This window comes from Heptranchias perlo, chromosome 3 (assembly GCF_035084215.1).
Source record: "Heptranchias perlo isolate sHepPer1 chromosome 3, sHepPer1.hap1, whole genome shotgun sequence".
NCBI classification, from domain to species: domain Eukaryota; kingdom Metazoa; phylum Chordata; class Chondrichthyes; order Hexanchiformes; family Hexanchidae; genus Heptranchias; species Heptranchias perlo.
Window position 1 is genome coordinate 50,280,225 of NC_090327.1, and position 17,656 is coordinate 50,297,880.

The window sequence follows — 17,656 nt, forward strand, 5'->3', positions numbered from 1 at the left end:
AATTGTAAAGCAGAGAAGTTATATTAAACTTGTGTAGAACCTTGGTTAAACCACACTTGGAGTACTATGTACAGTTCTGGTCTCCATATTATAAAAAGGATGTAGAGGCACTGGAGAAGGTGCAAAAAATATTTTTTTATTCATTCATGGGATGTGGGCATTGCTGGCAAGGCCAGCATTTATTGCCCATCCCTAATTTCACTTGAGAAGGTGGTGGTGAGCCGCCTTCTTGAACCGCTGCAGTCCGTGTGATGAAGGTACTCCCACAGTGCTGTTAGGTAGGGAGTTCTAGGATTTTGACCCAGCGACGAGGAAGGAACGGCAATTTATTTCCAAGTCAGGATGGTATGTAACTTGGAGGGGAACGTGCAGGTGGTGGTGTTCCCATGTGCCTGCTGCCCTTGTCCTTCTAGGTGGTAGAGGTCGCGGGTTTGGGAGGCGCTGTCGATTTACCAGGATTATACCAGAACTGAGAGGACAGAGAAAAAGGACAGAGGGGTGACCTGATAGAGGTCTTTAAGATTATGAAAGGGTTTGATAGGATAGACGTAGAGAAGATGCTTCCATTTGTGGGGGAGACCAGATCTAGGGACCATAAATATAAGATAGTCACTAATAAATCCAATAAGGAATTCAGGAGAGACTTCTTTACACAGAGAGTGGTTAGAACGTGGAACTCGCCATCACAAGGAGTAGTTGAGGCGACTAGTATTGATGCATTTAATGGGAAGCTAGATAAACACAAGAGGGGGAAAGGAATAGAAGGACATGCCGGTAGGGTTAGATGAAGTAAGGAGGGAGGAGGCTCGTGTGCAGCATAAACACTGATATCGACCTGTCGAGCCGAATGGCCTGTTTCTGTGCTGTACATTCGATGTAATTCTAAGTAGGGTACAGCACAGTTCTAAGTAGGGTACGCCAGGAGGATGCCATGGAAATTTATAATTATAAAAATAAACAAAATATTGGGACCATTTTCACTGGAGCAGACAAAGATAAGAGATTTAATAGAGATTTCTAACATTTTGGTAAATTAACTGAGAAAAGACTTTGGTTGGGGAGTCAGTAACAAAGGGGCTTCAAATTAAAACTGTCACTACAGAGTTAGGAGAAAGTGTTGCTGGAGCATTGAATACTTTGCCATAGGGATTGGTTAAAGCAGAGACCGTTGCATATTTTAAGGGAAAATTGGATAAATAATTGAAGCAGAGGAAAATACGAGCCTATGGGAAAAGAGCAGGGCAGTGGGATTAGATTTGCATTGCACTAGCAATGAGCCAGCACAGACAGGATGAGCCGAATGGCCTCCTAAGTTGTAAACTGCAGTTTAAATCCTCACAACGTGTCCTCAGGCTGTCATTGAGCCTGTGACAGCTTTTGCTTCTGTTCCAGGTTGGCGTGTAGTTTTCAGTTTTCCTTTTCGCTCCCACGGCAGGTTGTAAGACGCTCCCTGGGGCTGCGCATGGGCAGTGAGTGACTCCGGAAGAGATTGGTGTCGGTGAACCTGAGAGTCGTTCCCGGGGAGAGAAGCGGACCGGCGGCGGGTGAGCAGGCGGCGGGGCTCTCGGTTATTGCACAGGCCCGGTCCGATTCCCGGTGATGAACCGTTCTCTGAATAAGAAGGCAGGGACTTTAGCCACCGATATTTCGGCCCGGAGGACCTTCCCTGTTGGGGATGGCTGGGCTGGGCGGCTGGGCTCGGCTCCAGTCTCTGACCACTTGCTGAAGGCCATTCCGAGCTGCTCTTCTGCTTGGTTTAAACGGTGTGTCTGTCCTGGGATGGGGATGAAGCGCGCCGGGCGGGGGCGGGGGCGGGGGGTGTAGTAAAAGAACTTCAGGTCCTTCCAGCCCATTCCTGCCAATCATCCTGATCATTTTACTTCTGCTCCCTGGAGAGATGAGTGACCTTGGGTTCCTTTAAGAGAAAACTCTGAAATGTTCCTAGACCCTAAAATCAGACGAGCAAGAATAAACTCGAGATGGCTGCAGCCAGTTGGTAATTTTTTAATCCAAAGAAAGAAAGGAATTGCATCTATGTAACGACTTTCACAACCTCAGGATGTCCCGAAAAGTGCTTTACAGCCAATGAAATACTTTTGTCACTGGTGTAAGGGAGGGAAATGCAGCAGCCAATCTGTGCACAACACGGTCCCACAAACAACAATTGTATAAAAGACTAGATAATCTGCTTTTTAGTGATATTGGTTGAAGAATAAATATTAGCCAGGACACTGGGAGAACTGCCCTCTTAGAATAATGCCATGGGATCTACGTCCATCAGAAAGGCCAGAGTCTTAGTTTAATATCTCATCCGCAAGACAGCACCTCTGACAGTGCAGTACTCCCTCAATACTGCACTGAAGTAGCAAACTAGATTATATGCTCAAGTCTCTGGAGTGGGACTTGAACCCACATCCTTCTGACTCAGAGCACTGAGCCAAGGCTGACACTTAAGTGGATTACAGTTGGAAATATTTCCTAACCGTACTTTTTGTGTCCCAACTCTCGGAATGTCATCCCTTCTTCCCTTCTCCACCCCCCCCCCCCCAAATCTGGCCTTCAGTGTTCCCCATTCTTATTTTGTTTCACCAGCATTTTGCAAATAAAATTGTTAAATGCAAAGAAATGCTAGACAGCATTCTAATTCTCCTGATGCCACTGAATTATTTATTACAGAAAGATACTTGTTATTTTTTTTTCTGGAGACAAGCCTGTGATCTTTTTTTAGCTAAGTAATTAATTATGATTATTGATGTATCTAGGCATGCAATGTAAAAATGGCAGATTCATTATTTCCAAAGAAAGAAAAAGTAAATTACCAAAGGTACATTTTTAAGGTGAGAGGAGAGAGATACAAAAGGGTCCAGAGGGGCAATTTTTTCACTCAAAGGGTGGTGAGTGTCTGGAACGAGCTGCCAGAGGCAGTAGTAGAGGTGGGTACAATTTTGTCTTTTAAAAAGCATTTGGACAGTTACATGGGTAAGATGGGTATAGAGGGATATGGGCCAAGTGCAGGCAATTGGGACTAGCTTAGTGGTATAAACTGGGCGACATGGACATGTTGGGCCGAAGGGCCTGTTTCCATGTTGTAAACTTCTATGATTCTACATTCCTCGACCTTGTACTTAGCAGAAGTGCTTGAAACTTTCAAGTTGCACTTCAGCATGGTTGATGGATAACCAGCAGACTAAACTTGTGACATGCTTGAGATACCCCAGTGCAAAGTGTAGTACTGAATTCCCTGCAGGTAGTTTACACAGCTTCTATAGTTAGTTAGTGCATTTGCAAACTTTGATGCTGCAGATTGTGGAGCTGTTGTATGTATTGTTATCAGTGGAGAGTGAAACCAATAAAATTTGTTTGCACTGCTCCCATGTCTGTTGACAAGGCAACTCTCGATTACATGCACTCTCAACAGAGTGGAAATATATCGCTGTTCCTTCATCGTCACTGGGTCAAAATCCCGGAACTCCCTACCTAACAGCACCGTGTGTTCACCACAGAGACTGCATCAAGAAGGCAGCTCACCACCACCTTCCCAAAGGCAATTAGGGATGGGCAATAAATGCTGGCCCATGAACGAATAAAATAAAAGCTCGGACAAAATAATTGTAGTCAAACTTGCAAATTGTGCATCAATCTTTCAGCTATAGGTATGCATGCCCTTTTTGTACAGGTAATGCAACCAACATGGACTGTGTCTGCACCATGTCTTTGCAGATGTCACTGTGCACCACGCGTCTGTAAATACTAATGGAATATCCTTTGTGCTGCACAATAACACTTCTTCCACAAAGATTGTTAGTATAGGATGGGCAACTGAGCAAATTTCCTGAAACACAACAGCTGTGTATAAGCGCTAAACCAACTGTATGGAATGATTTACAAACTGGTCATAAAGATATTTAGAAAAAAATAATTGGTCCTCAATTTTTGTGTTTGGTTTTAATATTTAAGTCGCTTCTGACTTGTCTGTGTACGCTTATCCACTTGGAGTATAAAAGATTGACAGGTAACGTAGAGTCCTATACAGATGTGAAAGATGTTATTAACTTGATTTGTATAAATATAGACCTAATTATGTGCAACCTCAAAATGCAGAAATGGAGGCATAGCCAGTGGATCTTTTTTGTTGAGTCCTGTGGTTCAGGAAACTTTATTGCTCAATGCTAAAGTGCATGCAGAAATTTGCTAAAGTACCTTGCAACACAAGAAACAAGTGGTTGGGTTTATAAATAATAAGGTTACACAGGAAACTTGATATTGTTCAATAAAAATAGAAAAAGTGCAAAAGGAGAATCCACTAGATCAACAGTGTATCACAAACATTTAATTTAATTGTGTGCTTAGCTCATTACAAAATTTCCTGGAAAGGGTAGATACTGGGTGGATACAGCATTTGTAATAGTCTAATATTGTGTGTGGTGCTGATTCTTTGCTATAGATCCTGCTGAACAAGTTAGCATTTTTTTGTTCACATTTTGCAACATCTGGGCAAATCTCCCACTTTTAAGGCCAGAGTTAATCTGTATCTATGACTTCCAGCTTACAGTGAGGATAACTAACTTTATTTTCTTGAGCTGTATGAATGTACAGTGCACAGCAGTTCTTTCAAATTTCTGTGACTTTCTTTTAGACAGGAATTCACAGTTGAAAGATGGCAAACAAATGTGCAGCATCAGATCCATGGCAAGATTGTATGGAAGTAGCAGTCGCTGTTGCCCGACAAGCTGGTGCAGTGAGTAAATAATGGAATTTGAATTGTGCATATTTTCTATGTTCAATAGACTGAGCTCTCAAAACTTAAATGATCCAGGGAAGCTTGTTTTCTTCTGAAATACTATTTTTAAACGTTCAGCTGAAGGATTTAGTGTGATAAAATAATTTTAAACGCATGCTTTTGTTTATTCCATCATATTTCTAGCTCAGAACACAAACATAATCTTCATAAAATGCATCATACTTTTTAATTAAGCCTTTTTTAAGACCAAAAATTAATTGACTTTCTTGATTTGCGAGCACATTCCTTTTCCTGGACTTCATGCATTCCCAAGTGGCTGCATGCTTCCTGAGGGAAGATAGATTTTTTTTTCCTTTTTTCCCCAGAAAATATCATTTTCATTTTGATCTTCCTTCATACTTTCCCTAACTCCCCTATTGTTCCCTCAGTGGGATTGCTCCTTTATGTATTCCCTTTGGTAGGAATGCCTCCTGTTCAGAGTACGCCTACCTGCCTCACTATTCCTTCCAGCAGCATGGCAACTTATTATAAGTCAAGCGCCATGAGATAGGATTTCTCAATCTCAAGGTTATAAATTCTTCCTTTCTACAATAGAGTTAACTATCTGGTAGTGGAACACAGATAATAGAATAGCTTCCTTGTAGCATTGCTTGAAATCACACATGGTCCAAAAACAACATGTGAAGTTTACTTATCTCACTACTACATGGAATACAGAATTTTATATCTCATCTGTGAAAGGGCATGACTTTTCCATGAATCACTGGCAATTTGAAAATCAAACTGCATGTTCATAGTATAATGAGTAACACGTAGCCTTGGCATGTCTCTTGGTATGATTATGATTGGGCATTCTGAAGGATTGATGGTATAAAAAATTGCTAATCTGTAAACTTCACATTGACAAATAAAACGAGTAGATACCATTGCTACATCTTCGAACAAATACCAACTAACAGTGCCACAGCATTCGAGAGCCAACTATCCCACTGATTATAGGGTGCTACTACTCTGCACTACAGAACAAATTCTTTATGTTCTCTCTGCCATTCCTTCCCCCCCCCCAAAAAAAAATCTCCAATTCTATTCATAATCCAGTTTCTTTTTTTAACTATATACTATGCAAAATTTGAACAAACATGCAGTATTATATGTGAAATTGTTGTAACTTTTTTACATCCAGGTGAAGGAAGTTGGCATAACTGGCTCACATCTTTGAGAGTGATGCAGCCTCTTTCACTCACGGATTAAACAATATACAAGACTTTACATGCGGTGTGGTTCATATATATCCAGTCTTCTGTTGGTTTCCAGAATGTTTTATATGTGTGGGTGTATATATACAGTACATACCTGACCTTGTAATCTGGAAATAATGCAAGGAATATAGTGCCACTTTTATTGATGTGATGATTAGTTGATTACTGTATTTGTCACTTATTGTGAGTTTGGTGCAGTAGTGCAAGTGCAATTTGTTTAGCCATTCACTCTTATTTTTTGTAATAGCAAACAAACATGGAGATGTATTTTGTGTTCAGTTGAGTATTTGAAATTTTAAAAAATCTGTAAATTGTCATTTGAGCAAGTGTTGGTTCATTCAGAACGACTTTGCTAAGTTGCATTAGGTTTTGTTTATCTCTTTTCCTATTTATTTTATCCAAATGTTTAATTTGTCACATTTATAGTCAATGCAAAGCTGAGGCAAAAATATGAATATAAAGAACTCACATGTTAAAGAATAATTGGAGGGGGAAAGAGAAGAAAGAGTTGACATTTTTATTCTCAATATATTTCAATATTTTACATCTTCAAAGGGACTAAAAGGCAAATTCTTATTCCCATTAGGAAATTGTGGAGTTAAAAGAATGAGACAGCTCCATAGGATTCTGTTAATTTCTTGTTGTTAAATCACTCATATTTTCTTTGCAGGTTATTTGTGAAGCTTTGAAAAAAGAACAGACCGTTCAGATTAAAAGTTCTCCTGCAGACCTGGTGACAGAGACTGATCAAAATGTAGAAAAAATGATTATATGCACCTTAAAGGAAAAATTTCCTTCTCACAGGTAAAGAATTATTGTAATAATCTGAGTATGAAGTGTAATTCTGAGCATTAATGCACCACAAAAATATACTTGTCAAGAAGTTCCCGAATGGGGTTTGGTGTGTATACAGTAGTTTGGAACGAAATGCCTTAAAGGCAATATTGATCTATATTTGGGTTACTGCGCCCTGAATAAAACTTTGCAATTCTTTGAAGAAACAGATGCTTCTCTATAAAGACTATAGCAATTTTCTTTTCAAATGATTCATATCTGGAAAAGACAACTGCTGCTGTAACTTCACATTCATCAAAGCTTTGTTTTAGTGAAAAATGTCTGTCGCAGTATAGCAATGAAGCAGTGAGTTCTTTTGAGAACTTGGGTTAGTGGCACACTGCTTTTCCTGTACAGGATTCAGTGTAATTTGACAGATGGTGAAATGCTCAAATTCTGCAGAATCCAAATAAACTACAAAATGGTTAACTTAAGAATTTTAATGTTTTACTGTGACTTTTATTTATTTTAGCTTTATTGGTGAAGAGTCAGTTGCAGATGGAGCAGCAAGTGTGTTAACAGACAATCCCACCTGGATAATTGATCCCATTGATGGGACCACTAATTTTGTCCACAGGTATGCTTTTTTAGCTAGGACAGGCTTCATGTTTCTCGATAATATATACTGTATAAGCTCTGTAGATCTGATTAAGTTTTTTTTCGTATGTGCACTTAGGGAGAATGTTGTCCGACCATGGTTCTGTATTTCTAACTACCACAACGATGCTTTAAAACTAAAATTTTAAAAGAAACTTCAAGATGCCTGGTGTGAAATTAACAGAAGTGGACATTGTTCATTTAACTTGGGCAATTTTGTCTTCTAGGTTTCCCTTTGTAGCAGTTTCTATTGGCTTTTCTGTGAATAAACAGGTAATGCAAGTATATTGTACAGTATTTAATTTTTTGCTCTGAATATATTTTCTTGTATTACATCATTTAATATTTGGAAGCAATTGTGAAAATTGTAAACAATGAGAATGTTGTAAAGTATGTGCTATGAGCTGGACAGAGTTGTATCTTAGTCTTAAAAATATTAAATTTCACATCGTTCACCTGACGAAGGGGGAAGCCTCCGAAAGCTTGTGAATTTAAAATAAAATTGCTGGACTATAACTTGGTGTTGTAAAATTGTTTACAATTAAAAATATTGAACTGACATTCAATTATACTCAACTTAAGATTTTCCTGCCGCTGACCTACATTGGCTCCTGGTTCAACAACGACTCAAATTTAAAATTCTCATCCTCGTGTTCAAATCCTTCTATGCCCCTCCTTCAAGCCCGTCACTATCTCTGTAACCTCCTCCAGCTCTACAACCCTCCGAGAAATATGTGCTTCTCCAACTCTACCCTCTTGTGCATCCCCCACTTCCTTTGCCCCATCATTGGCGGCCATGCCTTCAGCTGTTTAGGCCCAAAGCTCTGGAATTCTCTCCCCAAACCTCTTCTCCTCTCCACCTTTTTAAGATGCTGTTTAAAACCTACCTCTTCGATCAAACGTTTGGTCACCTGTCCTAATGTCTCCATCTTTAGCTGTCAATTTTTGTCTGATTATGCTCCTGCGAAGCACCATGGGACATTTTACATTAAAGGCGCAATATAAATGCACGTTGTTATTGAATTGTATCTCCATATTTGTTTTTTTTAATTCAACACAGGCAGTTGTAATAGATGAAGTTAATATATTTTGTAGTGCACTGAGTGTCTCATTTTCTATATATTGCACTTAGAGTGAAATTGGTGTTGTATATAGCTGTGTGGAGGACAAGATGTACACAGCTCAAAGAGGGCAAGGTGCATTTTGCAATGGGCAACGATTGAAAATATCTGGACAAGAAGGTGAGTTAATACCTTTCAATTTAACTTAAACTTGTATAGGTTATGTTAAACTTGTATAGAATCTTGATTAGACCACACTTAGAGTATTGTGCACAGTTCTGGTCTCCATATTGTAGAAAGGATATAGAGGCATTGGAGAAGGTACGAAAGAGATTCACAAGGATGATACCAGAACTGAGAGGATATCCTTATCAGGAAAGGCTGAACAGGCTGGGGCTCTTTTCTCTAGAAAAGAGAAGGCTGAGAGTGACCTGATAGAGGTCTTTAAGATAATGAAAAGGTTTGATAGGGTAGACATAGAGAAAATGTTTCCACTTGTGGGAGAGTCCAAAACTAGAGGTCATAAATATAAAATAGTCGCTAATAAATCCAATAGGGAATTCAGGAGAAACATCTTTACCAAAAGAGTGGTAAGAATGTGGAACGCGCCACCACAAGGAGTAGTTGAGGCAATTAGCATAGATGCATTTAAGGGGAAGCTAGAGAAGCACATGAGGGAGAACGGAATAGAAGGGTATGCTGATAGGGTTAGATGAAGAAGGGTGGGAGGAGGCTCGTGTGAAGCATAAGCACCGGCATGGACCTGTTGGGCTGAATGGCCTGTTTCTGTGCTGTAGTTTCAATGTAATTGCTTTGTGGTCACGAGAATGGTAAATTAGAAAGGCACTGTTAGGCTTTGATAAGTATTTATGAAGGGAGAGTTCAAAGCTCCCTTGTTTTGGAGGCTTCACAAATGAAACTGGGTAATCAGAGAGACAGGTGTCCACATTTTGGCATGTGGTGTTGAGTTAGATGGCAAAGAGAGGGAAGAAGTTAATTTATGACTAGTGATCTTCAGCAGATTTTACTAACCAATTTAAATATGAGCTTTCATAATTTTAAATTATAAATAAAAGTACTTTCAACAATTAATTTGTTGTTAAAGAAAAGTGCTCATTAAAATTGGAGTGTTCATTTTGAATTAGGGCTTTTTCTACTAGATCACATTAAAGGCAACAGATACATAACATAGTCTGTCTTTGCAGTCAGATGAGGTGCATCTTCGTGTAGTTTTTTGGGGATGCAAAAGAACGTTTTCATTTGAAAATCTTCATTATCCACATAGACAGCTCGGACAGCTTAGATACACCACCCAATGGCAAGTTGTAAATGAGCACTTGCAAAAAGTTGGTGGCAGGAGGTTGCCTGCCTCTAGTATGGTACCTGGCATGTTTTGGTGGGGGGGGGGCGAGGGGAGGTGGTGTTGGATATAATTGTTTTCATATGGTATGAATACATGCCAAAGTCTAATCTGTCATATATGTCCAATTCAATTTTTAATTACAGACTTTTATGAATATTTATTGAATTGGATTAATCTGTCTGTGTAGATGTAAATGTTCTTGTTCTCTCTCCACAATGACTCTAATATCAAATAATTGCTCTGGCAATAGTTGACCTTGTGGTTAGAGCACAATTTTCTATTGCTAAGCATTTTTATGCCAGCATACCTTCGATCCCAAATGGAAATTTATTTCAGGTGGACCACCTTTGAAATCATTTTTTTTTGAAAGAAACAAAACCTTACATTTATATAGCACTTTACATGTTCTCAGGATGTCCCAAAGCATTTCTCAGCCAATGAATTACTTTCGAAGAGTAGTGTATCCTGGAATTTCCTATTTTACAACCCCATTGTGGGAACACCATCATGACAAGGACTGCAGCAGTTCAAGTAGAAAGCCACCACTACCTTCTCAGGGCAACGAGGGATGAGCAATAGATTTGGCTTTGCCATCGTTACCCACATCCCAAGTGTACATTTTTAAAGAACTCACTGTTATGTAAGGAAACACAGCAGCCAATGTGCACACAGCAAGGTCCCACAAGCAACATTACGATAAATGATCAGTTAATCCAGGGTCTTGGTTTTACGTTATATCTGAAAGATCACACCTCTGACAATGCAGCACTGCTTCAGTACTGCAGTGAAGTGGCTGCTTTTTTTGAGTAAATTAACAGCAATATTATTTTTAATTTTTGCTAATTTCTCCCCTCCCCTGGATAATTTCCTGCAATTCCTTTTTGTTTTTCCAGTTTTCTTCCCTCTCTCTTGAAGATCCTGACTGTTGCTAGGGTATGACTCCATGGATAAGGCAGCTCTCCAGTAACTCGCACAAGTGGCCAGTCTTCATGTGCAAGCTTAGACAGTGAGTGTCAGCAAGCTGTTTGACAGCAGAGAGCTTTACAGTCAAACCCAGTCATGTTCTTGCCTGATGTTTTTACGTGCACACTTCCAGCAGGAGTGGGAATCCTAGCTAATGTTTTCTTTCCCTAGCACAGGGATATTGAGACCAATTGCAATGCCTCAACTGTAATAACACAGCATGCAGCAAGAACATGGGATCCTGTTGTCTGTATGGCTACACTGGATGGTGTATTTACCCATTAGGCCAATAGAGGAGCTCATTTTAAAATTTCTTATCAGCCTTTACTGACTTTCATCCAAAAATTGACAAACTTGTGAACCCATGATTTTTGAGTGTTGTGAGATTTGGTTGCTTGTGAAGGTTTTCTCAAAAACTAAAAAATGTAAAGAACTCTAATAATCCACTGTGGGGATTGAAGAGTGTGAAATGTTGTAATCTAAGAAGTATTTTCTTTATAGGTCAATTTTCTGGTACTGATATATGATTCGCACAGTTAGATATCCTTGCCATGTCATTGTATGTAGTTGAGTAATTGTTTGTCTTTTAAATTTTGTAGATATAAGCAAAGCTCTTATAGTGACTGAGCTTGGATCTAATCGCTCTCCAGAAATTCTGAAGACCGTTCTTTCAAACATGGAAAAACTCATTTCTATTCCGAGCCATGGGTAGGTATCTTAAGTTTCACAAATGACATCTGAAATTGATTTTTTTGTATATGGACAATAGACAATGATCATCTTTGCTAGAAACTCCTTCTAGGATGAACTGGGGAGAATAAAGATTGTGTGCACTGTGCAATTTGAAGGTGGTTCATGAATATAGAGTGGACTCACTAAAGAATGTATAGCAAGGGTGCAAGTGGGGGAACTCATTGATGTGAAGAACAGAGTGGGAGAGAGAATGGATTCCCTGGGTTGATGAAGAAAGTCCAAGGATGAACTATCAACCATAACACATATAGTAATTTTAGAATAAACTAGTTAGCCATATATGTACCTTAGATGGAATATTAAATAACTTACTGAGATCTGCACAATGCCTGACTCTGTTAAGATCTTGGTGATTTATTTCTCAATGTCTTGGACATCGCCATATTGTTGAAAAGCAACGTTCCAGAGATATGTAACACAGGCAAGAAGATCATCAGTGGAACAGCCACATCATGGGCTTTATCCTTCAGCTCATGAGAACTTGTGTGAACAATTTTCAAGGAACTACTTTCGTGCATTTAAATGGACATTCCAGGAAATGCTTAACTTGTAAGCTGAAAGTAGCAGTTTTAATCTACACTTTGAAAATCACACGCTGAAATGGACATTTCCTCAGTGACTGCACTGCCATCAAAGAATGCACTAAAGTCGTGAGATCTAAACCAATAGGAGCGGTATCTACAGCAGTAACAATTATGAAAAGATTAAACTGCGCAAATCACATGACCAAATTTTAATTTTTGGTGTTTCGTACTTTGACATCATAGCGTCATTGCTGCTGCATCTCGAGGCGCCGAGACTCACTTGGAGGTGGGTTTCATAATTGCTTCTGGAGGAACACTGCCCCCCCCCCCAATAGCCATGTAAATGCTGCAACTAGAGGTAACCAATCATCTTTTCAGTTTTCTAAAGGGTTAAGTGGATCAGCCCATCAATAAAGATCAATGTTACAAATTCAAATCTGCTAGATAAGTTTTCAAGTTCAGTGATGCAGATCTCTTCCCTAAACAGATCCCAAATCCTTACATTTTAGATGTTGACTTACACTATATCTACTTATTCAGTTGTGTAACCCAAGGGATGCAACAATATGCCCTCTGTCCTACACCGGATAATGTGGCTTTCACATATGCCCTTGTGTGTGATTCTCCAATTTCTTCAAAGGCAAATCACGAAAACACTTTGTAAGACAATCCTTAAGCTGCTTTATTTCACAGACAACAGCTAAATACATTGAATTAAGTCTAATCATAACTGTTGCACAATCAGTACAACTTGTGTTTGCATAATAATGAACATGTTACACTTCTCCATTTCAGTGGGTTGTCTTGTTTGACTTAAACAAAATATCCCTACAAAATAACTACTATCCCTGCATTTTAACTTTCTCGCAGCCATCGTTGAACAAATGCTAGTAATGGCAGCTTCTGTTTTAAAAACCTGGCTATGTCTCAACATGGATTTTTCCACTCCTTTTGTTAATTTCTAACCTTAGGGAGTGGAAGCTCCCCGGACTGCTCTGGCAACTACCCATGCAAATGAATTGAGTCATCTCAACCAGAATACGTGAAATGCATGAACAAACTTTAATTGCCTGAAGTACAATGGTTCAGACACGTCTTAATATACGTTACACAGCTGTCCTGAGAATTTAACCCTTTGAGAACTAAGTTTAACTCCGTAACGCTTTAAAATGTGTTACACCATAGTCACCTGCGGTGGCATAGTCAGAAATTCTGAAATGTGACTTCTTTTCCTCCATCCTTGGCCAATGTGACATGTGGGGGTCCGTGTTTTCCCCTTGAGCAGGTAAGAGAGAAAGCTATTTCTTCCTGTGTTGTGGGGTGCACACCTGCTTCCCGAACACCATGTTCCCTCTGTATAACTGAACACTCTCTCCCAGGATCTGGTGCCTTTCTTAATTCAGTCCATGGGATGGAACTTTCTGTCTGTCTTTCCTTGAGCCTCGTGCCCCCCCCAACCTCCCCAGGTTTGTATTATCGCCTTAGCTCCTGATTCTTCAGGTGCAGGGAGCCCTAGATCTTATGCTACTTGGTTAGAAATGTCTGCAGCTGCCTGTGCTGGACCAATAAATCTCTCCATGCGCTGCTTCACCCCGACCTCTTCCCTGAACTTCTTGTCTATAACTCCATTGGTATCTTTGTCATTCCCTACTAGAACATCAAACGACATGGATAAATAAGTTCACTCCTGCGACCCCGTGTAACCAAAATCATTCAGCCAAACTCTGGCCATAGATATTTCTGTGGTCATCCAGTCTCCAAATGCGAGCAACTTTGCCCTTTATATGATTGTAGTCATTCACCAGGCCACCATGCATTATCGTGAAAGAGCAGTCAGTGTCTTGCAACCACCTTGCATGCATTCCATTCACTGACCAGATGAAGGTGAGCAGTCAATCTGTCTACATCTGTGGTCACTGCGTAACTGGCCATGTCATGCCGTACAAACTTATCCAGTTTGTGTCGTGGGAATTGTAAGAGATCAGTATTGGTTTGCCTGTGGCCTGTTTCACCCCATTTAAAACTTTACAGTTTATAGCTGCTCGGAATTTTGCAATCTTAATCAAGTAACCAGATTCCTAAATCATCTGCAACTATTTTACAGAAATCTGCACCTTAGCATTAAATGGCAAAGACCTTCATAGTCTTCACTTTCCAGCCACATCTACCATGTGAACTTCAATTTTTTAAAAATCCTGGCTAATCATTTCTCTGTTATTTTTTTAAAAAAAGAACTTGCATTTATATAGTGCCTTTCATGACCTCAGAACATCCCAAAGTGCTTCACATCCAATGAAGTACTTTTTTTTGAAGTACAGTCACTGTTGTAATATAGCAAAGCACAGAAATCAGTAGTCAACTGGCTTGTCACACATCATCTCTAGAATGGCATTAATGGAATCCCGGGAACAGGCACCTGTTGCCCCCTCAGTAAGGAATGGTGTAGGGAGACTTGAAGGAATGAGAAATAATTGAAAAGGGAGTGGATGCACAATTCTTTAGTTGGAAGTTAACAATTTAACTAATTATTCAATAAGTTAAATTATAAAGGTTTCTCTGAAGTAGAAAAACGTGTATAGCAATATTGTTTTATGGTGTTTTAAGCCTGCAAAACAGGATTTAAAAAAAAATTAAGATCATTTTTCTCTAGGCACTGACTTGGCAGTATTCCAAGCATTATCTTCTGTGAGACTCTCTAGGACTGTCAGTGGGCAGAGACATTGATTTATGGTGACTGAATTTCCTTTTATTACATGGGATTCTGGAATTTTACTGGTGTTTTGGGAATCACTTTCTGCAATTCTGGTTATTTTTCTGTGAAACTGCAAACCACTGCTATTGCTGATGAACTGTATTGAATGGCAGTTTATTTGGAGAACTTTCATGTACTGATATGTGAAAAGTTTACTTAGACTTTAGCCTTACTTTCTGAATGTGTTTCAGAATTCGAGCTCTGGGAACTGCAGCTGTAAACATGTGCACGGTGGCAGCAGGTGGTGCAGATGCCTACTATGAGATGGGTATTCACTGCTGGGATATGGCAGCAGCCGCAGTCATTGTTACTGAGGCTGGTGGTGTTGTACTAGATATATCAGGTGATTGTGAATCATAAATTCGCTGTTTTGCATATAAGTGGAACTTTCTAGCATATTTTCTGTTCATGGTTTTTCTGGTAAAAGCAAACTCCTTTCACTTGAATAGATTAAAATCGTTTTTTTTTTAATTATTCAGATTTAGCACAATTTAAGACCAGTTTGAAGGAGCAATACACACATCTGTTGCTAAAGTTAGATAAAATGCCAAATAGTTTTTTTGCACAACTTCAGATGATGCTATTTTCAGTCAGATTTGATCAAAAAGGTGCTTAAAATTTACTTAGTGTTTTCTCAAAATATGTACACTTAAGTTCAAATTATGTTCAAACGAAATTATGCACATGACAGGCATATACCAAATCCTTTGAACTGCTATTCCTAATGGTGTTGTGGTTCCCTTTCCTCTGGTAATGACGCCCTCCCTTTCAAAACCGGTCATCAGTCCCTGTTCAAAAAACTCACCCTTGCCCCCTTTGTCTTTACAAACTACCGCCCCGTTTCCAACCTCCCTTTCCTATCAAGTTGTTGAATGTGCTGTCCCCTCCTAAATCTGTGCCCATCTTTCCTGCAACTCCCAGTTTGAAATTCTGCCATCAATTTTCTGACCCTCCCACAGCATCAATACAGCAAAGTCACAAGTGATATCCTCTGTTAATGTATAGTGCATTATCCCTCCTCATCCTCCCTGCAGCCTTTGGCACAGTCAACTACATCAATCTCCTCCAAAGCCTCTCCATTGTTCAGTGGGATTGCTCTCGCTTGGTTCCACTTATAACTATATGATCATAGCCAGAGCATCTCTAACAATGGCATCTCTTTCTGCCCCTGCATTAGCAGCTCTGCAGTCTCCCAAATAACTATCTGTGGCCCTCTGCTCTTCCTCATCTACATGTTGCTCCTTGGCAACTTCACAGCAGACACGTGGTCAGCTTCCATGCTGATAACACGCAGCTCTACCTCTCCACAATCTCTCTCAACCCCTCCACTGCCTCTGTGTTGTCAGTCTGCTTGTCCAACATCCAGTCTTGGATGAGCTGCAATTTCCCAGTTAAACATTGGGAAAACCGAAGTCATCATCTGCGGCTCCCACCACAAACTCCGTACCCTTGCCACCAATTCCAACCCCCTTCCTGGCCACTGTCTCATGTTAACCAGACTGAGCTTTCGACCCCATGTCCTCTGTCACAAAACTGCCGACTTCCACCTCCATAACATCGCCTGCTTCCGCCCCTACCTTGGCCTATCTGCTGCTGAAAACCTTCATCCATGCCTTTGTCACCTTCAAACTGGACTATTCCAATGCCCTCCTGGATGACCTGTTATCCACCACCCTCTAAGTCTCACCTCATCCAAAACCCTGCTGTCCGTATCCTATTCCACACCAAGTCCTGTTCACCCATTGCTCCTGTCCTCACTAACCTACAATAGTTCCAGAGCTCCCAATGCCTCAAATTTAAAACTCTCATCTTCATGTTTAAATCCCTTCAAGGCTTTTCCCCTGCCTATCTCTCCCAACTCTCCATTCCTGACTTTGGCCCCTTATGCATCTCCCCTCATCCTTTCACCCCATCACTGGCGACCATGCTTTCAGCCATCTAAGCCCCATGCTCAAGAATACCTTCCCTAAAGCCCCCTGCTTCTCCTTTTTTCGAACTCATCTCTGTGAGCAAGCTTCTGGTCGTCCCTCCTAAAATCTGATTGTTTGGCTCAGTATCCATTTTTTGATTATGCCTCTATGAAGTACCTAGGGATGTTTTTCTATGTTAAAGGTGCAATATAATTGCAAGTTGTTAGTGTAATGCATTTAAGGAAATATAAAATTGCAAGTACATCAATAAGATACAAGACATCTATTGTCTGATAGGGTTGCACAAATTGCCTGTAGAACTAAGCTAAGGGTAATGTCAACATCTTATATAATTTTTGCCTATCATTAAAAGTTGACACAAAATAACCTTGAAGTTAATGTACACCTAATTGTAAGAATACTCCATGTTAATGATATCCCTCTTGTAATTGACATTTTGTTTTCTCCTTTTAGGAGGACCTTTTGATCTGATGTCACGCAGAGTGATAGCTGCAAGCAGCAGAGCCATTGCAGAGAGAATAGCACAAGAAGTGCAGACAATCCCTTATCAGAGGGATGATCAGGAGTAATGAGAATAAAATGTATCTCAATACAGTTTATTACATTTAAACCCGTTTAAATAAGTTTTCAGTGTTTCATTTGCAAACGTCCTAGGAATATCTCTGAACCCATTAAGTGAAAATGGTGAACTGGTTAGGTCAAGTTCAGTATCTGATGTATATTGTGCTGTATCACAATGTTGATGAATATCATAACTTTCACCAATATTTTACAATAAAAGAATTTCCTGCTTCTGCAGAAGCTGATGGATTTAAGTGATGCAGTCAGAATTTGGACCATTACTAGATGGTCTGTGCAGGTATTGTTTTGGTAGATAT

General features: G+C 39.8%; 1 protein-coding gene across 2 annotated transcripts; it reads left to right on the top strand.

The window, feature by feature from the left end:
- Positions 1-1,441: 1,441 nt before the first annotated feature.
- Positions 1,442-17,388, top strand: impa1 (inositol monophosphatase 1). Of its 2 annotated transcripts, none has more exons than XM_067979594.1 (9): positions 1,442-1,544; positions 4,637-4,738; positions 6,671-6,804; positions 7,307-7,411; positions 7,659-7,704; positions 8,564-8,672; positions 11,418-11,526; positions 15,039-15,190; positions 17,232-17,388. In XM_067979594.1, the coding sequence occupies exons 2-9, from the start codon at positions 4,658-4,660 to the stop codon at positions 17,345-17,347; spliced, it is 852 nt and encodes a 283-aa protein (XP_067835695.1). In that variant the 5' UTR covers positions 1,442-1,544; positions 4,637-4,657; the 3' UTR covers positions 17,348-17,388. The 2 variants fall into 2 exon arrangements, with proteins under 2 accessions (XP_067835695.1, XP_067835696.1); XM_067979595.1 differs by having other exon boundaries at positions 1,472-1,544; positions 4,641-4,738.
- The last annotated feature ends 268 nt before the right edge of the window (positions 17,389-17,656 follow it).